General features: G+C 51.5%; 2 protein-coding genes across 2 annotated transcripts; one reads left to right on the top strand and one right to left on the bottom strand.

The window, feature by feature from the left end:
* Window positions 1-512: 512 nt before the first annotated feature.
* Window positions 513-1403, top strand: FOXE1 (forkhead box E1; the record flags this gene model as incomplete). Its single annotated transcript, XM_080362462.1, has 1 exon — window positions 513-1403. One exon carries the CDS (start codon window positions 513-515, stop codon window positions 1401-1403), a length of 891 nt encoding a protein of 296 aa, XP_080218588.1.
* A 13919-nt stretch (window positions 1404-15322) lies between these two features.
* Window positions 15323-21104, bottom strand: HEMGN (hemogen). Its single transcript, XM_080362232.1, has 4 exons — window positions 20913-21104; window positions 17468-17561; window positions 16746-17020; window positions 15323-15585 (listed from the first exon to the last, which is right to left on the bottom strand). Exons 1-4 carry the CDS (start codon window positions 20992-20994, stop codon window positions 15485-15487), a joined length of 552 nt encoding a protein of 183 aa, XP_080218358.1. The 5' UTR covers window positions 20995-21104; the 3' UTR covers window positions 15323-15484.
* Between the last annotated feature and the right edge of the window lie 1957 nt (window positions 21105-23061).

The following is a 23061-nucleotide window of genomic DNA, read 5'->3' as shown; positions in this document are numbered from 1 at the left end:
GTTTCTACTGCTTCACTACCGCAAAGCATGAGGCTCCATGGGCAGCACTGCCCGGAGTCGGCAACCCCGGCGGCGGCCTCTCACCTCTGCCCGCCGGCCGACAGCCGAACCGGCCCCAAAGGCCGCGAACCTTACGGGGAAAGGCGCTGGAAATGCCCGACACCGAGAGCCCCCTTCACCGGGACCCCGGAGACGCCCCCGTTCCGCTCGGTGCCCGCCGGACCCCCGGACCTGCGCGCACTCGACGGCGGCGGAATCGTGGCGCCCCGAAGGCGCTGGGACGTGGACCACGGGAGGGGGGCGGGCGGGGGGTGCCGGCGCAGGGTGCTGCCCCTGCCCGCGGCTGCGGCGGCACGCCCGGCCCTGCCCGCGCCTCCCGGGCTACGGGGCGTTGCAGGGGGAGTGCCGGCCGCCCGGGCGCGAAGCCGCCGGACACCGCCGCATAAAAGCGGCGGCGGTGCCGCGCTGCGCCTCCTCGGCTCGGCCCGGCTCGGAGCCGCCCCGACGGCCGTATGACCGCCGAGAGTCGGCTGCCGCCGGGCCCCCCGCCGCCGCCACTGCCACTGAAGGTGGACGCGGCGCCGCCGGGGGAGGAGGCGGCGGCGGCGGCGGGGGCGCGGGGCGGGCGGCGGCGGCGCAAACGGCCGGCGGAGCGGGGCAAGCCGCCCTACAGCTACATCGCCCTGATCGCCATGGCCATCGGGCAGGCGCCCGAGCGGCGGCTGACGCTGGGCGGCATCTACCGTTTCATCACCGAGCGCTTCCCCTTCTACCGCGACAGCCCCCGCAAGTGGCAGAACAGCATCCGCCACAACCTCACCCTCAACGACTGCTTCGTCAAGGTGCCGCGGGAGCCCGGCCGCCCCGGCAAGGGCAATTACTGGACGCTGGACCCCCACGCCCGCGACATGTTCGAGAGCGGCTCCTTCCTCCGCCGCAGGAAACGCTTCAAGCGCAGCGACCTCTCCACATACCCGGCCTTCCTCGCCGAGCGCCCCGCCGCGCCCTGCCGCCTCTTCCCGCTGCCCGCCCCGCCACCCGCCGCCGACCTGCCCCCGGCCCCCGCCGCCGCCTCCTGTGCCTTCGCCGCCACCGCCTTCCCCGCGCAGGGCTGCGCTGCCGCCGCCCTGCACCACACCTACAGCCCCCTGCCCGCTGCCCACGGGCCCTACGCGCCGGGCGGCCCGGGGCAGCTGTACGCGCCGTCGGGGCGCATCGTGCTGCCCGCCTCGCCGCCCGCCCCGCCGCCCGCCCCCGCCGGGCTCTACGGCCGCCACTCCCCCGCGCCCTACCCGCCGCTGCCTCACACCTACGGAGCCGGGGGGCAGCTGAGCGCCGCCGACCCCGGGCCGCGGCACGGCACCTACCCCGGCGGCCCCGACAGGTTCGTCCCGGCGCTCTGACCCAGCCCGGACGAGACTGGGCGGCCCTACGGCGCGGACCGGAGCCCGGGAGAGGGACTCGCTGCGGTGCTCGCCTGGTGCCGCTGAATCCGGGACTGCCCAGGAAGATGCTGGAGGACCTTGGGCTGCATCTCCACCACCTGTCCGGGGCTCCTAGTGAGGATTACTGCCGCCAGTTGTGGGGGACTGCCCAGCCCGGTCCACTCTAGCCAGAGAAGCCCTGGGGACTCCCAAGTGCCTGGATGGGGCAAACAGCCTTTTCCACTTCTACTGCCTTTCCTGGGACAGGTGCTCGAAGCTTCCTGGCATGTTTGCCCCCTCCTGATGCACCAACCAGCCCCCTGGTCTATCCGGGAAGACCTCACTTGTAAAAATCTCTCCGCCAATGATTTTATTTGCAGAACAAAAAGTCTGCTGGGATGAGGGAGTGCGGAGGCAAGGGGAAGCGTTCCCCAGCCTCTTGCAGCCAAAGCTGTAAAAGTGGGATGCATAGCACTAATGTGGTGGCATGTCCCTGATGTTGTGCAGGGCTACCGCATGAGTGCCAAACTTTGCACCAACACCAACGTGGTCAGGGCTGTGAAAGGTTTGGATGTTGGGGTTGCAGCGAATCAGATTCTTCTAAGGGTCATGCTGTGTGCTGCAGGGGCGGGAGAATGGTGGGACTGGAAGTATAGAGACTTTTGCCACAAGAATGCTCAGCCCCTGGAAGAGGGACCCAGTGAGGCTGTGGGATCTCTGCCCATGGAGGTCTTCCTAGCTGGATTGGTCAGAACCTGAGTGACCTTATCTGGCTTTGGAGTTGGATCCCACATTTAATTTGGACCTGCTCTGAGTGGAGACCTGGTCCAGAGATCCATGGAGGTGCTTACATCTGAAATTACTTTGATCCTAAGTTCCACCCAGCTCTGTCTATAGCATAGAGAAATCAGCATGTATGGATGAAAACTTTCCTTCCTGAAACAAGTGAGAGAGGCAGGACATGGTGCCTTTTCATCTTCGATTGCTCCCCTTTCAAGCTTTCCTAGGATGGAGAAAAGGCTAGAAGAAAATTTGCAGAGGGGACAACTGATAGGAACAGCCATGAAAGGCAAAGACTTGAAAATGGATCCATGGGGAAGCTCAAGGAAATCCATCCCAACAGATCCCACCACCCTTGGAAGGGGCCCAGGAAGCTGGTAGATGCCCTGGGCACTGCCTGGGGCTGCGAGCAGAGGTGGAGCAGATGTAGCCCTGCCATTCTCCAGATCTCCTCATCTAGCTTCTTTTTTCCTGTACAGGTTGGAGCCTCTGTGGCCAGGGCCAGAAGGAGGTTGGTGAGGGGTACTGCAGCGTGGTGGGGCCTTGAACGCAGAGAGGTAGGTGGAAAGTGCAGCTAGAACCTCAAAAAGGAGTTTTAGAAGAGCAGAGAGGATGAGCGTACACCAGGGTCTGCACCACAAAAGGGTGCAGATCATAGTATAACTCAGGTGGGAAAAGACCTTGGGAAGTTTCTGTTCTGACCTTGTGCTCAAAGCAGAGTCAGCTATGAGTCAGACCAGGTTGCTCTGGGCTACCTATTTGAGTATTAACAACCTCCAAGGATGGAGACAGCACAGTCTCTTTTGGCAACTTGACTGTCCTCATGGGGAGAAAGTTTCCTTGTATCCATTCAGTACCTCTCTAGCCTCATTTCATGTCTGCTGTCTCTTGTCCTGCTGCTGTGCTCTGCTGAAAAGAGCTTTGATCCCATGAAAACACCTGTACCTTCTGATCCATGGAGGACTTTTCAGATAGAGTCCTCAGCAGGATAGTATTTGTGTAGATACAGGTTCCATGCCCTCTTTGGGTGCTAAGGTCCAGGTATTTGAGTGAGACATGAAAGGGGGAAAATGGAGTGGAGCAGGAAGGTGGTTGGGTGTCCCCGCAGCATGGTTTGGGTGGAGGAGGCTCAAACCTTCTGCAGTAGGTGGACAGGGGATGTTGTATGTCTGCTTTCCATGTGGCTCTGAGGTAGGAGGTGAGTGTTGGATTCAAGGCACCCATCCCTCTCTCAGGGTGGTCAGGATAGCATGTGATGCGTGAGCCACCTCATGGATTGGGAGGCTGGGCCTGGTACTGCAGCCACTTGTCCACGAGGACTTTTTCATGGTATTGCAGGGAGCTCTGCTGCCTGTACACAGAGCTGGGGAGATTGCATTGCTGTCAGTGGGGGCACAGGTGGTGAGTGGAGACCTCATACACGTCTGTTGGGTGCTGAGGTGAATCAGATTTTTCCCTTCTTTGCTTTCCCCCCTGAAGAGCTGCATTGTCTCTTTCAATGTCCTTCCCAGTCCCAGCATGTCTAGAAACTGCTTCCACCCTGGAGAGAACAGAGTCCTGCCGCTGTGGCTTGGCTGCCCTAGCCCAAGGCAGGTCTGTTTGGCAGCTGTGCTAGCTCCTCTCCCAACTTCTTCTTTCACCAGCTGCAAGAGAAGCTGTAGTCCTGCTGTGTCAGCTCTTTTGACTGATGCCTGCTGGCTCTGCTTTCATCGCTTGCAAAGACTGGACCATGTCCCTTTGCTAGCAAGTCATGCTGACCTCTTTCAGGTGTGGGGGCAGCTGGGAGAGGAATTTTCCTGCCTCTTAATGCCTTCATTCCTGTAGGAGCAGTTATCAATGTGGACTGGATCATTTTCCTGAGCCTAAAAGCCTCCTGGCCCTTGTTCCTCTTACTTCAACCTGATCTTATTCTCTGCTTCAGCTCTGGTGCTGGTCTAGATTTCAGTCTGAAAGAAACAGTTACCAGTGATGATATATGTCTTGTGTAAGCTGCTCCTGACCTCAGATAGCACTTGCAGCAAGTTCAGGAAGCAAAACTCAGTGGCTGGAGGAAATGCGTGATAGATCTTGATGACTCAGAAAGCAAAATTGAGAAGGTTCACTTGTGTTTTGTTTGCAGATAAGGTCTAGATGCTTGTTCTTATTTCTCTTCAGATCTTTTATACCTACAAACTAGGGAAACTAGACATACCTAGGTAGTAGATGTTCTGCAGCAGGTGCAGTGATGAGCCTGCTGTGTCAAGGACCTGAGACACATGGCCATGAACTGCTTAAATTTCAGCCACAAACAGCGGTAAATGCTGGGCAGGAGCTTTGTTCTCAGTGAAGAGCTACATGGACCCTTGAGGGGATGCTACTTTCATTCCAGGTCTGTCCAGGCTCTACCTTATGGCAGCAGGACGTGCTGACCCTGTGCATGTGGCTATGTGTCTCATGCGATTGTGTGACTACTATCAGAGGAAGATACAGTTGTCCCATCCCTAGGGAGCTGTGGGGTTGGGCCTGTATGTGAGGATATGGGGATATGCCATGGGGATATGTTAGACAACTGGATCCCAATGCATGCTTGTGCCATGGGGATATGTTAAACATTTGTATCTCAATGTATTTTTGGCTGGCACTTTGCTTGTAATTCTCAAGCACTGTCCATAACAAGGAAAATTTTGATTGCTGGAAGCTTTATTGTAAATATCTGAGGGCCTTCCTTTTAGCAAAGCTAGTCTAAAGTTCGAACTAGTCTTTTGATTTCTTGGAGATCAATCCAATAGGTTTGGGTTATAACCCTGTAGGAAACACTAAGTGTAAGCACTGATGAGAAGAGAGAAGGGCCTTGAAAGTGCTCGTTCCTCAAAGGACAGAGCCTCTTGTTTCTTGTTCTGCCTGAGTTCTGGAATGGTCAGGCCCTGTGATGACTTTGAGAAAGAGTTGGAATTATTACAGCCTAGGAAAACATTTTGTTATGTATTGGAGATTTTTTGTATTTACTCTTCTACTTTCCTTGTAATGGAAATAAATATTTGTCCTGTTGTTTGTAATTAAGTGTCTCTCTGAATTTTTCAAGCATTCCCTGTGCTCCTGAGACAAGGAGAGCGATGATACAGAGCAAGATACACACCATGTTGCATTTTCCTTTGTCTGTCATACGTTGGCTTTTTTTCATCTGCTAGGGTTGCTGAAGACATCAGAAGGAGGGAAGGGGTGGCAAGGCCAGGCCAGAGGTGGTTACCAAACTTCTGCAACTGCCCAAGTCACCAGCCTGCTGTTAAGTTCTCCTGTCAGGCCATAAGTGTGCCCCAGACGTCAATGCATGAAGCTGCAGTCCACCGAGGTGCCTCTGCTAATGAGAGACAGGTAGAGAAGCTGAGTTTACTACCTGTGATAGGAACACAAACTGAAGAGATGGGCAGGTGAATCGTACCTGGCATTAATTACTCTCTGATTGCTCCAGCATGAAGCCAGGTCAGCTGGAGAAGGTTTCACTTCTGGAGACAATGTTGTGTTGCCTGTCCTGTGGAAGCAGAACCTGTAATGCTTGGTCTTGCTTCTTGCACCCCAGGCCAGTGAGGTTTTTTGGCTGCAGAGACAGAGTTCCCACAGCCCTGAGCTGACACAGTGTTCACCTTGTCTAAAAGCAAGGTCTGTGGGAACAATTCATCAAGAAACAACTGTAGCTAATGGAAGGTGTAACAGGCCTTTAAGGGCAAATCCATTCTTCAGGGCAATGATCTGGCTTGCACATCGCTAAGACAGTGGCAGATGCCGACCCTTCTCCTGCTGAGAGGGTGGTGACCAACTTTGCGATGGGTTTTGAGGGAAAGTGAGCTCTGCAGCTGGTGCCCTGTCAACAGCCCAAGCTGCCTGGAGGGCTATGAATGAGGTGAAAACAGGTAGTTTAATCTGCTAAGTTATCAAAGAGCAGATAGAAACACCTTCTTCAATAGTTTTGGGACTTGCGAGTATGATTTATATGCCTTTGGAAGAGGACAACAAGTGCATCAAATTTTTGAGAAAGAGTAGGTGGGGGAGGCAGCTGCCATTTGGCCAGGAGGGAATAGCTTGGACAGAGTCCAAAGCTTTTTGAGTTGTAGTCAGAGGTCGGCTTGCACAGCTGGACATGGGCTTTAGCTGCATCTGCTACCTAGAACTGCAATGCCAGCGTTAGTGATCGGAAAGGATGTCCCACTCATGCAGTGCCTGGATGTGAACTAGTGTGATCGCAAGAAGGTTGATGCTTGTTGAGAGATTAACTGTACAGAATCTGCTGTGTGGGGGTACAGTGGCCCATGTCAGCATAAAGAATTGCTTCACATGCTTGTCTTGGTGTAAGCCTGGAGCTCTGATTCCAAGGTCAAGTGCAAGGTCCTGTACCTGGGTCGGGACAACCCCCAGTATCAACACAGGCTGGGGGATGAAGGGATTGAGAGCAGCCATGCTGAGAAGGACTTGGGGGTACTGGTGGATGAAAAGCTGGGCATGAGCCAGCAATGTGCACTCGCAGCCCAGAAGGCCACTCATATCCTGGGCTGCATCAAAAGCAGAGTGGCTGGCAGGTCAAGGGAGGTGATTCTGCCCCTCTGCTCTGCTCTGGTGACACCGCACCTGGAGTCCTGTGTCCAGCTCGGGAGCCCTCAGTACAGGAAAGACATGGACCTGTTGGAGAGGGGCCAGAGGAGGCCACAAAAATGATCAGAGGGCTGGAACAGCTCTGCTGTGGGGACAGGCTGAGAGAGCTGGGGCTGTTCAGCCTGGAGAAGGCTCCAGGGAGACCTTGCTGTGGCCTTTTAGTACTTTAAAGGGACAGATAAGAAAGACGAGGACAGACTTTTTAGCAGGGCTTGTTGTGATAGGACAAGGGGTGATGGTTTTAAAGTAAAGGAGAGGAGATTCAGGCTGAACATGAGGAAGAAATTCTTTACAATGCGGGTGGTAAAACACTGGCCCAGGTTGCCCAGAGAGGTGGTAGATGCCCCATCCCTGGAGACATTCCAGGCCAGGCTGGACGAGGCTCTGAGCAACCTGATCTGGTTGAAGATGTCCCTGCTCATGGCAGGGGGGTTGGACTAGATGGCCTTTGAAAGTCCCTTCCAATCCCGTAGTATTCTATGATTCAACTATTCGATGATTTGTATGACGTAGCAGAGTTGTTTTCGCAACTCCTCATGTCTCAATTTGTCTTCTCCCTGTTTGAGGCCAAGAAGTCAAGGTGGGAGATGGTGGCATCAGCCAAGCCTAGAGGCTGGGATTATTTCTGCAAGCTATTTTTGGATCTGGAGCAGTGACCCAAACCTCTCCTTGTGCGGAGAGAATGAGTGGGAAAAGGAGGGAAAAAAAAATATATGGCTCCACAAACATTCCCCTTGCTTGACTGCTGTAGTGGGGTGAATCCCAGTCCGGCTGTTTAAGCAGCAGGCATAGATGTGCCAGTGTGAATTGTTTCTCTTCCCAACTTCTGTCTCTGTCCATTCCTTGTTACGGACAGAAAAGGGAACACTATAAGTGGAAGCCAATGGTTTATCATTATTGAATGCAAAAGTTTTAACAATGTAATATTTTCAATTATTAGTCTCCTAGTCTAAATTAATACAGGAAAACCTCTGTAATGCGCCTGAGAGTGCCATACACACACACACAAAATTCTAAAGTATCTATTTACTCCTGCTTCTTAATGTTCTGTTCACCCTGCCTGTGTCCTGAGGTTGACGGCTGCAAGGGTGGGGGGAGGGGGGGCCTTCCAACAAGTTATGAGCATCCCGATGTCTTCAACAGGCAGATCATGATGTTCCTGGTGAAGGTTTTCTTATATTCTTCAGGAAGCATGCAGTGTTGATGGTGATGATTTCTTCCTTCTCTGTCTTGAGGTTCACTTGAGGTTATTTCTGTATGTATGCTGTTTTTCAATGGTTCCTAAATTTGTGTCTTGTTTTTCTGTTCTCCTTATTTTCTCTAAAATTGCCTTTATTCAAATAACATGGATTTTCACTCCTGCAGCAAGGAGCAACTGACCACTACAATAGGCTGGGGCCCATGATGTTGCCTTGGAGTCACAGAATAAATAATTGTTACCAGTATAGGTGGAAACAAATGCAGGTGCTAGTTATCTGACCATTGATTGGTTTCACAGTCAAGCAAATGAAAAATCAGTTCAGACCAGAAGAAGACCAGCCAAGTTCCAATCCTCTTCACTGTGAGATCAACACAAAGCTATTGCTCCTGAATGGTAGCATATTGCAATCATCCTTTAAGCCCAGGTCCTATCTACTGTCACAATCAAGGGACCCCCCACCAGATGGCTGGCAGAGGACTTACTTGATGTGTGCCAAGTTTGTTCTTTCTGTTGCGTCTTTGGGTTCTGCCTCTGTTGTGGCCTGGTGTGTGCTGCCAGTGGGCAGGTTTTGGGGCTGTGAGACAGATGCAGCCCAGGAAGGGGGTTCTTCTGCCGGGGTTGTGTCCACTGTCACCAACTCAGAGTCCCTGCTGTGGGTCGGAGGCTGGGGAAACACAGAGACGCAGCAGAAATCTCAGCTCCTCAGCTCTCACCGTGGATTTTCTGCTGACCAGCAATCAGCTATATGTGACTTTGTTAAACAAAAGGAAACATGGATGGAAGGAATCTGAATGCTGCCCTGTATGTGAGAGTTCCCATCAGTGTGGGATCCTAACAGCCCTAAATGCCAGCTCTGTGGGAAGGAGAAGCAGAAGGGAGATATAAAATTTCCCTGAAGGACTTTGCTGAGCTTGTGGTTGCTGAGGTCTAACAATAGAATGGGGGACCAGGCTTTTCTTTCACCAAGTGAACCAATGTAAATTATTTCCTTGACCACAGTCAATGGTGCAGGAGGGTCTGAGTTGTACACTTCAGAAAAAAAGCTTTTTAGCAAATGCACTTCAAATTGACAGGGATAATTATCCTAAACCCCCAAAAAACGCAACAGAAAGCACTGAAGGCCCTGCCCCTTTGCCATTCACGTAGCACCTCCAGGAGCATTGGGCACTGTAGTGGATGGAGTTTGGCTACAAGAAAGAAAAGCGGACTAGGGTGTTCACATGAAACCCCATATTCTCCAGATGTCCTCACATGGCTTTGTATGAAGGCTGACTTCACACTGTGGCTCCATTCTTCAGGTAAGAGCAGTAATGACCAAGTTGGCCACAGATGTCTAGTGAGTGGTCCCACACTGCCATGGGGGGGTCCCTTGAGTCCTACTGTAAATATTGCTGTCTTTATTAATGGAGGAAGCAGAGGGTGATTCAGGGCTTGGACCTTTATGCAGGGAACATTAATTAAAACACAACACAACAAAACAAACAAACAACAACAACCACAAAAAAGCAAACCAAACCAAACCAAGAAAAAGGTAATGTTGCAAAGAACAGTTTTCATTCTTGCATCACCTCTTTCGTGTTTTATCTTCATGGAGGTTTTCTCCTTCCCTTCCCTCCTAGAGAAAAAGCAGAAGAAAGCCCCAATTGAAGCAACCAGGACAACCGGCTTCAAGCCTTCTCACTTTGGCAAACATACGAGATACTACCTCTCTGCCACACAGGAGTTAGACTTGAACAGTGCCAGCAGTGCAACACTGTTAACACTGTTACAAAACAAATCCTCACCTTTCCATCTCTAACAGAGCAAAACATTCACAAAAATGAGGTGCCTTCCTCATCTTTAGCAGCCACCACATCCCTGCTATTCACCACCAGAAGTGAAATATGGTGAGGAAAATCACATGCATCACTCTTCACCAGGACAAATGTTCACCTTGCTGCACTGTAGGAAAGGGTTTTGGTGGGGTTATCACCCCCAAAACACTTCCATGGTGAACAACACAAATACACAACTCCCTGCTGGGGTTTTCTGCTCCTGTTCCTGCCAATCCAGCCACTGGCAGGATGTGTTCATAGAACTGTAAAATCACAGAATAGTTTGGGTTGGAAGGGAACTTCAAAGGTCATCTAGTCCAACCCCCTGCAATGAGCATCTTCAACCAGACAAGTTTGCTTAGAGCCCTGTCCAGCTTGGTCTTGAATGTCTCCAGGGATGGGGCATCTACCACCTCTCTGGGAAACCTGGGCCAGTGTTTTACCACCTGCATAGTAAAAAATCTTCTCCTCATGTGTTGCCTGAATCTTTAGTTTAAAACCATCACCCCTTGTCCTATCATAACAGGCTCTGCTAAAAGTCTGTCCCCATCCTTCTTACCTGCCCCTTTAAAGTACTGAAAGGGTGCAATAAATTCTCCCTGGAGCCGTCTCTTCTTCAGACTGAACAGCCCCAGCTCTCTCAGCCTGTTCTCACAGGAGTGCTGTTCTCGCCCTCTGCCCATCATAATTCCCACGGGGCCAGGGTGTCGCTTGGCTGTTCGTCCTGGCACACGGACAGAGCCCGGACACCGCTCTCCCGCCCCCGGGCATGCCGACCCCGCCGCGCCGCCCCGCTGCTCGGGGCTGTTCGCGGTGCAGCCCCCCGGCGGTTTCCGGGCCTCCCCGGGCCGGTGCTGCCGCTAGAGAGCACTGCCGGACCGTGCCGGGGCCGCGGGACGGGGGAGGCGGCGCGGGTGCGAGGGAGGCCGGTCGCTGCGGTTTCCAGCGCTGTGCCGGGCACCAGCCGCCCCCGCACGGGGCCGCGCGTTTTCTCCGGGGGCTCCCCCGGCGCTGGCTACATGCACAGCCCGTGGAGCCAGCGCCGGGGTCGGCCGGCCGCTTTCCGATTCTTTGCTCGAGCTGTTTCCCACTGGAAATGCAAAGCTACGGCTTTGGGAACTTGAGAGCTGTTGGCTAATTGTTGTGTAGAATGTAATGCTTAGCCAGAGCTGCAACTTCAGTCTGCGCTTAAACATTTCAACAAACAAGCAGTAATCTCCACGGTCATGTAATTCTACTCTCAAACCACATTCAGTGCTTTAGCAAATTACTTGTAAGATAATGTGCACAGAAGATGGCTGAAAAGGGAATCGTTATTAAGGCTACGAAGCTCAGATCACAAGCCATGTCTCGGTTTCTTCACATTTTCTGTCTCAGGGAGACAAAGGCACAACCATCCTCAAAAGCCCCAAGTCCACACAGATGGATGGATTCCAGCCAGTGAGCTGAGACAAGTGGCCATTTCCCCTGCTTGATGTGGATGAGCGCAAGTCTGGAATACTGGGTCCAGTTAGGGTAACCTAGTACAAGGAAGACACTGTTAAACTGAAGCTAAGCTGAGGCCATCAAGATAGGGAGGTGAAGTATAGGACAGGCTGAAGGAATTGGGTTTTTTCACCTGGAGGAGGCAAGTGTGGAGTCTAACTTGCAGTCCTAAAGAGGCTTACAGAGAAGGAGGAGCTGCGGTCATCTCTGAAGTGGACCACCATGGGGCAAGAGGCAAGGAGCAAAAGCTGTGACAAGGGAAATTCTGGTTGGACATGAGGAAAATCCTTTCAGTGAGAGTGGGGCAACCCTAGGATGGGGACCAGAGAGAAGGGTATCTCCAATCCTGGACATGGTCAACACTTGGTTACAAAAAGCCCTAAGCAGTCTTGTCAGAGCTAGCCATGCTTTGAGCAGGGGCTGGATTCAAGATCTCCAGAGATGTCTTCCCATTTAACCTTTTTTTTACAGTTATATGATTTTCTGGTGAAACAGGAGAGCCAGGCCAGCTGGTGGAGCACTGCTGAGCCCCTGGGCACACAGCTCCATCTGTGGCAGTCCTGGCAGTATTAGGGAGGTATTTATTTAAATGGTGAACACAGAACAGCAAGAATGAGAGCTAACACGCTCTGAGGAGGATATAGTTGCCAAAGAGGGAGTGGGTATTTACTGTCACCAGGATTTACTGCTTAAAGTCAATATCGGTAAATCAACTCGTAAATTCCCTTATCTCTGCAAGACTAGGCTCTTGTGGAGTGGAATGGCTTTTCCTTGTCCTCTAGTTGCCTCTGGCTGTAAGTTGCTTGCCCACTTCTTTCTGCTCAAGCTTAGCTATGCCTTCACTTCTGCTAAGGACCAGAAAACCTTCCCAGCTCAAAACATGTCTGGTGAGCAACAGCCTGCCACAAATCACCTCTGATTTTCTGCAGACGCAGAGGGCCCTGTTTCACAAGAGCAATTTGAGAAGCAGGAACCCAGGATTCACAAACAAAAAAAACCTTTCTTCTCCTATAGAGCTGGAAGCAAATTTCCTGGAAGGATGTTAGAAGGCAATTGGCAGTGGCCAGAGGGGGCTCTGGTTCTCCTGTATATGATGGCTTCCTTTTCTTTAGCTGCCCTGGCACGGCTGTCAGCCCTCAGGATGGCTCCCCACACTGTGGAAGGACATGGGACAGGACCTGTGTCCCCGAGATGAGCTCACAGCAGCATGGTCAGCCTGGCCCAGCTGACGTTAACAAATACCAACCTCATGAGTGAAGAGACAATCATAGTGGTCATATTCACTGCATATCACAGCATGCCTGCCTTAGTCTGCATGGCTCACGTAGCAGATCAGAGCATCCTGAAAGAGCCTCTTGCAGCCCTTTCACCAGACAGCACAGCAAAGAGGAGAACATTGTGTCAGGCACTGAGCCAGCTCCCTTTGCTGGCCCCATAGCTCAGAAAACATTACCCTGCACCCACCACCATCTCCGCATCACTGAGAAGGCTGCAGTCCGTCAAAAGTCTTTGACCTCCCACCAGCGTTCCCCTTTATGTGCAAGCCAGACCCTGCTTGTTATCATAGGGGATGAAAATTTCCTTTATTGAACATTCTTAATGGCTCTGGGTAAAGGCATCTGTCTGTGGGACCGGAAGGAGGGAGGGAGAAGTTGATGCATTGCATCTGCAAAACAGCAGCATCCCACCCCTAGAAACAGATGCCCTTGCCAGGCTGTCCCCAGCTCCATTTGGACAGTGCGACCCACCTTGGGGATGAACATAGAATCACGGAATGGTTGGGTTCAAAGGGACTTCTGGAGATCATCCAGTCCAACCCACTTGCTAAAGCAAGTTCACATGGACCGCTCACACGTCCAGCTTTGCACCTGAACCCCATCTGTATAAGCAAGCGCTCTGTTATCTGTCCTCTCGTCTGAGAAAGAAACGGTGCGTTGCAGGTGAAAGTGCTGATAAGGCAGGCTTTATCTTTCCTTTGGTTATTTTGCAATAAGGCTTGTTGCTTGCAGGCACTCCTTTCTTACCAGTTGTCAAAGAAGCCAGTGGAGTGACAGTAGCTCTGAGACAGAGCATGTGGTACCCAAAGTAAATCCAGGACCTCCTGGCCACCAAAGGCATCTCCGCAGAGGTGGACAGAAGTGTTCTCTCTGGCTCCTATGAGTCTCTGCCCATGGGAAGCTCCCCAGCCCTTGTGACACAGGATTGGCACCACTGCCCATGTGTGTTTCAGCAATGAATGTTGCTCTGTGTTTGCACAGACATCACCCTGCCAGGCCTTCGACACCTCCTATAGCTCCACTTCAACACTGGAGAAGGGGGAACGCAGCTGTTTTGTGCCTTCCTTGTCTGATGTGGGCTGTGAGATGAATCTAAAGCCCCCCAGAAGTTGCTTCTCCCCAAAATGTAAAGAGCTCTGTGAACCAGGCAAGCCTAAATGTCTGCAGATGTGGAAGTGGGCAGGACCACAGGAGGACCACAGCACTGCTTTTGTGATGGTGCTCAACCATAACATGGCCTCCTGCCTCTGGTTTCCCTTCGGGCCAGAGCAGCCTCAGCTGCCTTCACCCAATGCCATGGTCTGGAGTCAGCATCGTCCCCAGATATACCTCCCTCCATGCTGCAAGTCTTCTGTGAGGCCCTCTGGTTATTCCTTAGGTATTTGGCATTATGAATGAGGTTTGGGTAGCTCATAGCAGAAAGTGATAGATCTTGCACTGCTCCCACTGCTATCAGTCACTGAAGGGGAGAGTGCAACCTTGCACTAGCTGAGATATCTGTGGAGACTAAAACAATGCCAGGATACCTGCATAGAGAGATCCATCCCTCTGGGAGCTGCCTGTGGGGAATGGGCTGCATTTGCTTGGTTATGGGGCTGCTGGAGGCTTTCTAGTTTGATATACGTCAAGTACTTTGGAGCTGCAGAGATCACCCCAGGATTTCAGAGTGGAGAGACTATGCTAAGAGCTCATGAGTGCTTGCCCCTCATGTGACATCCCTGGGACCAAAGCAGGGTTGGGAGTCAGTGATGTCCGTCCTGTCACTGGAGAGATAGTGTTACTGGTGTCACTGGTGAGATGTCACATCTGCTGAGACACAGATCCTGCAGGGCTCTGAGACAGCAGCAGCAACATAGCCAAAGCCACAAGAAATCCATAAATCTCCCAAATTGAGGGTGACCTCAGGGCCTGGCCAGCCCTGTGCTGTGGGAGACAGGCTCTTGGTACGTCAGATAACAGCAAGAGAGACCTCCACTCCAAGAGGAGAAAGACCCCCTGTGTCAGAATATTTCAAGAATGTAGGAGAACCACCGCCCTGCCACGCACGAGGCACCACAAGAGCTGAAATGTGGGAAGAGACAGAGGGTGACCCATTCCTTCCTGGCTTCAGGAGAAATCCTGGGTGCATGGCTGGGGAGCCAGGGACACAGCAGCTGTGCAGGGTGCATCCTGTCTTTGCCCCAGATGGCATTTCCCTGAGGAAAGTTCAGCCAAGTTTCAGGCTGTCACACTCAGCTGTTTTCAACCATCTTTTAATTGCCTAACACGATGGCTCAGCAAGGTCGGGGTGAGGTTGCCCAGAAACTGAAAATGCTTTTCAGGCTTTAGGAAAGCAAGCTGTTTACCAGGCAGGAAAAACAGACCACGAGAAAGACTTCAGACTGAAGATAATAACACAAGAGCCTATGCAGGAAAACACGCAAGCCGGGCAGCTCCAGCCAGATAAAAATCACAGTGGCTTTCAGCTTTGCAATGCCACTTGCATTTCTGCAAATCAGTGATGCCTTTTAGAAATGCAGATGGATGTTTGCCTGTATGCTTAAACTGCAGCATGGCAGGGCACTGTGCAGCCCTCCGTGATACCACCACCCAGGCAAAACAGCCTTTCAGCAGGGGGGCTCTCAAGCCACAGGCAACAGACGGCTCCTGAAGGACTGCGTTTGTGCGAGCAACCGCATTCCCCCTCATCCTAACCTGAAAGAAGCAGAAAAAGCAGAGTGACCAGAAGAGTGTGGACTTTACTACTCACAAAGAAGGAGCTGGTCAAAATCACTCTGCAGTACAGAGGTTGTCAGGCAGGAGTCAAAACATAACGTAACAAAACAAAACAATGCAAACAAAGAAGATCCCCAGAAAATTCAAATTGAAGGTGTGTTAAAATCAAAATAGAAGGTATTCGTTATCCTGGTGGTCATTTTCCAGAGGAGTATTCAAAACTTCTGGTATTTCCCCTTCTGCTGGTTTCAGCACCTCCTCTTCACCTGTAAAGCACGTAAGAGATGGATCATTGCATACTGGGGGAACTCTCGTGCGTTACCCCTCCATGCCATGCTAAAGCCCCCATGGTCAGGATTTTGTGACTGCCTATGATGTTAGGTAGCTCCTGACGGCCTGCCCGCTTTTCACAGGACACGACAGTCCCAGGGGTTGTGGAGGAGCATTGGAGAGGGTAAAGCCTCTGTGGGTTTAAATGCAGGAGGCAAATAAATGCAGCCCTGATGCTTGGCCATTTCAAGATCACAGGGCTGGAAGCTGGGCTGGTGTGGTGTGCCTCAGTCAGCCCCAGTCCCCAGGATGCAGAATGGTTGTTTTCCATTGCACGAGGGCATTGCACACGTTGCAGTGAGAGGCCTCTTCTTGCCCCCTGGCACAGACATTGCTGTAATCAGGGGTCAGAGGATGTTCACCTCCTCTGAAGCAGATCCTAGGTTCTCTAGGTTTTGAGGGAACCTGCATGCTTGGCCCATTGACCACTAAAGTAAATGTGCTGTCCTCTGCCCAAGCCAGATCTGAGAGCAGCTCCTGCTGGCCCAAGCTACATTAGCTGTAAATGGATTTCCTGAGCCCAGATGTCAATCTGTCATTCAGACCAGCTCAGTGTCCTCTGTGTCTCAGTCCTGGCAGCTCCCAAAGGGGTAGTCCTCTGCAGACATTCACCTTGTCCTGGTGCCTACCTTTCCCTCTCTCCCACACTGGTGTCAGACCTTAAACTGAGTGGGCTGTGGACAGTATGTATGCAGGCTTTAGCTCTCCCTGGCCAGCTCTAGCCTCGAGAGACCACATCTTCTCTTCACAGCATCTCTGCCCTAACCTGGCTCTTAGCAGAGCCACAGAGGTGTCTTAAGGCAAGGAGATATTTAGGACCAGGGACCACAGACCCCATGCCAATGGCTCTACTGACAGCAGTGGGCTTTTTATCACTCCCCATGACTTGGGGAGCAGCATCTGCCCCCACAGCTTCGACACCCCCTCCATCCTTTCACAGCTACCCAAGTCACATTTAGTGGTCTAGGGACCCGTGCCCTAGTGGTGCCACACGCTGGTGGTTGATGAGGTGGGCAGCCTTGGCTGACAGTCCTCGAGAGTGGCATTGCACTGCTCCCTGAGCCCCCCTGGGGCCAGCAGCTCTCTGGCAGCTCACCCGCAAAATCCTGGCTCCTGGCTGCTAGCTCGCCCTCCATTGCTCCCAGTTGAATCCCGCCGACTGGGTCCTGGATGGTCAGCATGGGTGGCTGTTCTTGATGCACTGGCTCAGGTGGTGCTGTCTTGGATGGCGCTGGCTCAGCCTCCTCCTGTGGGTCAGGCTGGGGGTCCAGCTCCGGTTCTGGCTCCAGGCTGGGCTCCACCACCAGCTGGCGGCCTCGTCCTCGCCTGGCTCCTCTGCCTCTCCTTTGCCGTTTGGTTTTCTCCTGCTCCCTGCCAGGGGGATTTCACAGGGGTCAAGAGTTGGGCATAGGATGGAAGACCTTCCCTCCTGCCCTGAGGCTGCTTTTCTGGCCCCAGGCTGTGCCCACAACCCAGTCCATCCCAGCAGAAGCTCTAGCCCTTCTCTCCAGCCCTGTGCAGCAGCGTCCTCTGGCCACACCAGGGGGCAGGATCTTGGCCACCACCTTTTTTTCCCGCCTCACGCTGAGGTTTCTTGCCACCCAAACTACCACCTACGTAACCCACCATCCATCTCTGCCCGTCAACACCTGCACAGACCTTCAGCAGCTACCATCTGGAGGTCATCTTTCCCCACTTAAAACTGATGGGGCCTGGCTTAGCTCTGTCCTTGTGCAAAGATGGAGGGGCTGGGCTGCCATGCCTGGGCTCGGGTTAAGTGCACCAGGAGAACGACTCCATTACATAAGCAAGATTTACCTCAGAACCCACTGAATTGAGTCTTTCTCCTGGGCTTCTGCTTTTCTTTTCCGGAGCAGCTCCCGATCTCTCAAGCGGCGCGTGATGATGACATCTACAAGGACAGATTGAGTTCAAATGACATCCTGGCCAAGGGACAATGCCAGCCCTCCCTGCCTGGGGACAGAGCACTGATGCCAGAGGCCATGCTCTTTGTGTCATGAAGCTGGTCTTGATCCAAAACTGCTTGGGTGCTTTACTTCCAGTTCAGCTTCAGTGGGTAGGATCTGATGACACACCACCTAAAGATCCCAGGCTCCTGCACTGAAAGTTACTCTAATTATTTCCAGGTGCAGTTTTCTTCCTGCTGCTGCAGCCATTTGGTGACCCTTGTCCAGCCTGCTCAGCACTGTAAGGGCCTGGGGCCTTATTGACACTGTGAAATCCATCTGAGCATGAGGAGAAATTTCTTCACTTTTAGGGTGACAGAGCCCTGGACCAGGCTGCCCGAAGAGGTTGTGGAATCTCCTTCTCTGGAGACATTCAAGACTGGCCTGGACACATTCCTGTGCAATCTACTCTAGGTGAACCTGCTTTAGCAGGTGCATTGGACTAGATGATCTCTAGAGGTCCCTTCCAACCCTAATTACTCTGTGATTCTGTGAAATTCCTCATCCAGATGTCACTATAGGCTGCAAGATAATTCTTTGTGTTTGCTCCATTGTTATCCTTTCCCTTGGACAGCTGCAACTGGCAACCGCAGCAATGAATACACTTGTCTTAACTAACTAAGGAGAAAGCCTTGCCCTGGAGAACAGCCAGCCCTACAACCTACAGACAGGTCTGTAGGGGTGGGGGGGTGACCCAGCAAGCACAGGCTTTCCCAATACACAGATGCTCATGTGTATTGGGCCAAGACCCTGTAGGAGATGGTGAAGTAACCAGAGACCAGAACAGGGCTAGTACAAACTGCTGCGGGTGAGGAGACTGGTCCCGAAGACTATATAAGCAGCCCCAAGCAGGTCTGCAGTTATGAAGAAGACCATGGCAGGGCTAAAGATAGACTGACTCCTGTAAGGAAGACCCATCTGGGCAAGATGTGCAGGTTACCTACAGCTACCAGGAGAGTCATCCCCTAGGTCCCAGTCCCTCTGTGCACTGGCTTCGTAGGCCAAGATAAGTTGTGCCCATATCACTGGCTGCAGAGGCAAAGACATCTCACCCATCTACACCCTGATGAATGAATTCCTGGACTTCACTGAAGCCAACACTGAACTTCCTCACCCGTGTCTTTGTCCTAACAGACAGCATCCTTGATGTGGCAATAGGTCTTGTGGTTGCTGATCCAGTCAGCCCTGAATTTTCTAGCTTGGATTCCAGCCTGTGATAATAAAGACCTGGCTTAGATCAAGTAGCACGAGACCACTCCCTTGAAACAAAGGGCATTGTTCAGGAGCAACATCACTTCTCTGGGCCCTGGAGGGAGAGGGGACTCTTCCCACGCATACACTGCTGATTTTCATAATTTCAACAAAACTCACTCAACGAAAAAGCAAAACTACAACCTGCACCTTCCAGATATAATCAGATCCGGCTGCTTCCACAAATAGCCTCAGCTCACACTAGAGTATTAGGTGAAACCAGTGAAGGATGGTCATTTTGTCATTCCCTTGTCCAGCTGGGAGAACTGGCAAGGTGAGAAGCATTTCCAAGGCTGAGCTGGAACTACAGCTCTTGTATCTTAGATCTCTGTTAAATGTGAGAAAAGCCGTAGTCCAGTACAGAAAAAAGCAAAACGGACAGCACAAACCAACCTCTACCTAAAGTAGTCATTATACAAGACACTTCTAGTAATTAATCTTGCAAAAATGTAGCTTGGAAAGTATCTCTTTTGGTCTCTGTTCCAATGTACTCGTCATAGCAGGGCCAATTTTATGCTTATATCAGGCCGTCCAGGACCTTGTCCAGAGAAGCTGGGAATGCCCCAGAGCCCACCTCTCTGGTCCTCACACCACTCTCACTTAATTTTTTTCCTTTCTATCCAGCCATGTTTGCAACATGCTCCTGCTGCCTCCTGTCCTTTCCCTGTGCACCCCTGAAAACAGACTGTCTCTCCCTTCTCTTTAGCCTCGGTTAGAGCATGACTGCAATGAGATCTCCTTCCCATCTTTCTCTTCTGGCTAAACAAGGCTGATTTCCTCTGGTCGTCCTCATGTGTGAACTTCTTCAGCTTTTCGCAGTCTTGGTGGCCCTGCACTGGACTCATCCCTGTATGCCTTTGTCTGAGTTGCCCAAATCTGGGCATGTTATTCCAAGTGCTGTCTAATAATAACAACGACAAAAGAATAATAATTAAAAATTCCTACTTTCTGTTGTTGCCTATTGTTTTTTATGTTATTTTATTTTCTTTTTTGTGTGCAGTAATTCCGAGAACCCCCTTTGTTCTGAGCATAGTAGGTCCATACAGGAGAAGATGGCTCCTCTGCTAAAAAAATTCCAGCCTAACCAGACCGAAGAGAAGGGGCACAGCGGTATGTGATATAGATGTGAAGGCCACCCGCAACGGCAGCGCCAATGTATCTGAGTCTTGGCAAGGGCGTCTCGGCATGACCAGAGATGGTGTCAGCCTCTGAGACAGAAAAACATGGCGCTTGGAGTGTTCAATGTACAGCCGGGCAGAGGTCCCCCAAACGGAAGGCTGTTCCCCGGGGTGAAGCAGCGTTGGGGGCAGCGGGGCACAGGCAGCCGGACATGACTCTGCCGTCCCCATCGCAAAAGGAAGGAAGCTGCCTGGGAAGATGAGGTTACAAGCTGCAGCAGCAGGATCTGCACAGGGCTTCAGTTTAACCGCTGAAGTACATAAACCCTTGCATATCGCTTTGCAGCCAAGGTAACTTACTTTCCCATTCAAAATATCTGGTGAGCTGTAAAAGCATTTTTAGCTGCTTGCAACCAGTCTCCTTCCCAACCCACCATAAGTAAACTGTTTTGCACAGGTAGCAAATGTCCCTTATTCACTTCTATCTGGTCCAAAAGAACACTGCCACAGCTGCTCCAAAGCTGTCTGTCACCTGCTAGCACCTGGCCGGAAAGATCACAGTAAAACATCTGCCCCCAGTGAGAAACTATTTAGCAGAGGACACAAAGATACAGGGATGAAATTAAAAGAAAAAATAAATCCATCAAGCTAAGAGAACAGTGACAGAGTATTACCAGTCTGCAAACAGGCAGTATATTGATACTGCCTGAGGGACTTTGTCTGAGGCAAAAAGCCTTTATACGTGCTTCTGCATTTCTGACCTGAAACGTGACACGGAAAAAGCCACATCCACTGCAGTTGAATGTGCATCTTCCATCCCCCAAGCACCACCTGGTAATTATTAACTCATTTTTTAGAAACCACCAGTGACAAAGATCATTCCCTCCTCTCTCTGAAAACTCAAGTTAGGAGTGGTCTCATAATTACCTGGCACAGCATACTCCTCGCGGGCTGCAGATGGTGGCAGGGAAGAGTCCGAATAAGCATGATCTTTGCCCAAACTCTCCATGGCTCTTTGCAGTTTTAAATAGAAAGCAGCTTAGTTCCCTGGGAACGGCATCTGGAGATATTCGTGTAGCATAATGAGAGTTTGAAAAAAATGTAGACTGCCCGCCCAAAACCTCTTATCTGGCCAGGCCACTAGTAGGGTAATAATATTCTCCTTATCAGAGTGCAAAGGTGTGCAAGTCTCTGCCCAGGATCCACTGTGTGGATTACAAAACATTTTAGTGCTTTTATACAGCAAATAATTCCACTTCAGATAGGAAATTTACATTTATTGCTGCTAAACTGTGACTTAGATGACCTCCTATAGAGAGAAGCTGCATGACAGGGCAGCATGTGGCACTGCCTCACTGGTGATTCCCAGGGTGAGATGCCACGAGGTGTTGTCGGTCCTTGAGGACCCCTTGTGAGGACTGAAATGGGACATATGCTGTTTGAAAGGTGTTTGCATTGGATCCTAGCAGTGCTGGTAGGCAGGGACCTCCATCTCCAGTCCTTCTTGCTGCAGGACTGCCTACTGCACAAGGTCAGGATGGCTGTGGCATCATTATGCTTTGGAAACACCCAAGGGTGGAGAGTGACAAGGTGTGTGACCTGTCCAAGGTTTGTACCCACTTCCTGGGAAATCCAGTCAGTGATGAATCCATGCTGGGACTCCAAGCAAGGGCTTGTGCCTGTTGAGAACTTCCCAATGACTCGTTGGTCCAGTACCTGGTCTATCAAGTCTATGAGCAAACTACTTCCCTCATGAAGCAGGATAGCAGTGGGAAGGCCCAGTAAAACCAGTGAGAAGACGCAGCTGGTGCCTTGCTCATGCAGAAGGATGTCCTTTCATGGTTGCTCTCAGCTCCCAGTTGCCAATTGCAGCTCCAGACCTGCATAGCATGCAGGCTTACACAGTCTCTGTAGAACCATCTTTGGGGCCAGTATAGATGCAAAAGGGAAGCTTCTTCTTGTACAATGGCTTTGATCCTGAGATCCTGCTCCCTGCTCTGCAGTCTGAATGGCTGGACCTCCAGGCCAGTCTTCCTCAGCTTCCCACATGTGAGATGAGGTGGGAATCCTGGCCTCCACTGCAAACTGCCTTCAGAGTTTCTCATACCAGGATGGCACAGAAACGCTTAAGGTTATACCTGTGCATAACAATTCTACTAGACCAGAGACATGTCACCACTTTGGCCAGTTCTTAACACACTCAGTGCCAGAGTATGTGGGATTTAGCTTCTACCAGCGTATCCAGACCACCTCCATGAGATACTCTACTTATGCTCTGGTGAGGTCCTAGTGCCCTAATCTGACACCCGATGAATTCAGACTGTCTCCAGGGTTGGTAGGAGAACCCAACAATGTGTCTATGACCAGGTCCTCTGGGAACTGGCTGCCTTTCATGGCAGATATGATCCCGTCTCTGACTTGCCCTTGAACAGAGCAGCTCCTCAGAGGTAAGTGCTTTTACTGGCCTGCCTCCAGTCTTTGCCAGTTTTTTGTTATGTTTGTTTGGTTGGTTTGGTTTGGTTTGGTTTGTTTTTATGTACAGCCTTTGTTCTCTGCAGGTTGTCTCTCTAGGTCCTTGGAAGCTCCAGAGTTTGAAATTTCATGCATGTTCATTTCTTAGAATATAACTTGGGAGTACATGGTCATCTCTGCTGCCTTTCTGCTTATCCTTTGAGTTACCACTTTGCTCTAGGGCTCCTCCCCTGTGTCTGGTGAAGATTACGTGGTACCTCCAGAGAGGTGGGGCAGGTTTGACAGCCCCAAAAGAAGCAGCAGGGTGGTGGTAGCAGAGCAGATATGGGAAGGTTCTGATACAGGAGGGTGAGTCAGGAGTATGGATGGCATAAAGAGATGTGAGGCTTCCAAGTCATTCACAAGGGAGTTACTTGTAGCTCAGTCACAACAGAACACAACGTGTCCCATGTTGGTGTCCATGTTCCAGCACTGCCCTGGGGTCACCCTGTCCATGCAGACCTCCTGAAAACTGTACCTTGCAGGATGCTCTCTCTACCATGCAAAGCTGGTGCATGAGGAGGAGGAAAATGTACCACACTGGAATCCTGTGTTCAGTTTTAGG

Source organism: Nesoenas mayeri, assembly GCF_963082525.1.
Source record: "Nesoenas mayeri genome assembly, chromosome: Z".
Classification (NCBI taxonomy): domain Eukaryota; kingdom Metazoa; phylum Chordata; class Aves; order Columbiformes; family Columbidae; genus Nesoenas; species Nesoenas mayeri.
Note: the sequence above shows the minus strand (reverse complement) of the source record. Positions and strands in the feature narration are given on the sequence as shown.

Excerpts from the sequence above, each read along its gene's own strand:
- HEMGN (XM_080362232.1), bottom strand. The coding sequence starts at position 20,994 with ATGGAGAGTTTGGGCAAAGATCATGCTTATTCGGACTCTTCCCTGCCA. Across the intron at positions 17,562-20,912 it reads CGAGGAGTATGCTGTGCCAG|ATGTCATCATCACGCGCCGC; the intron begins GTAATTATGAGA and ends CTGTCCTTGTAG. Across the intron at positions 15,586-16,745 it reads CAGGAGCCAGGATTTTGCGG|GTGAAGAGGAGGTGCTGAAA; the intron begins GTGAGCTGCCAG and ends CGTGCTTTACAG.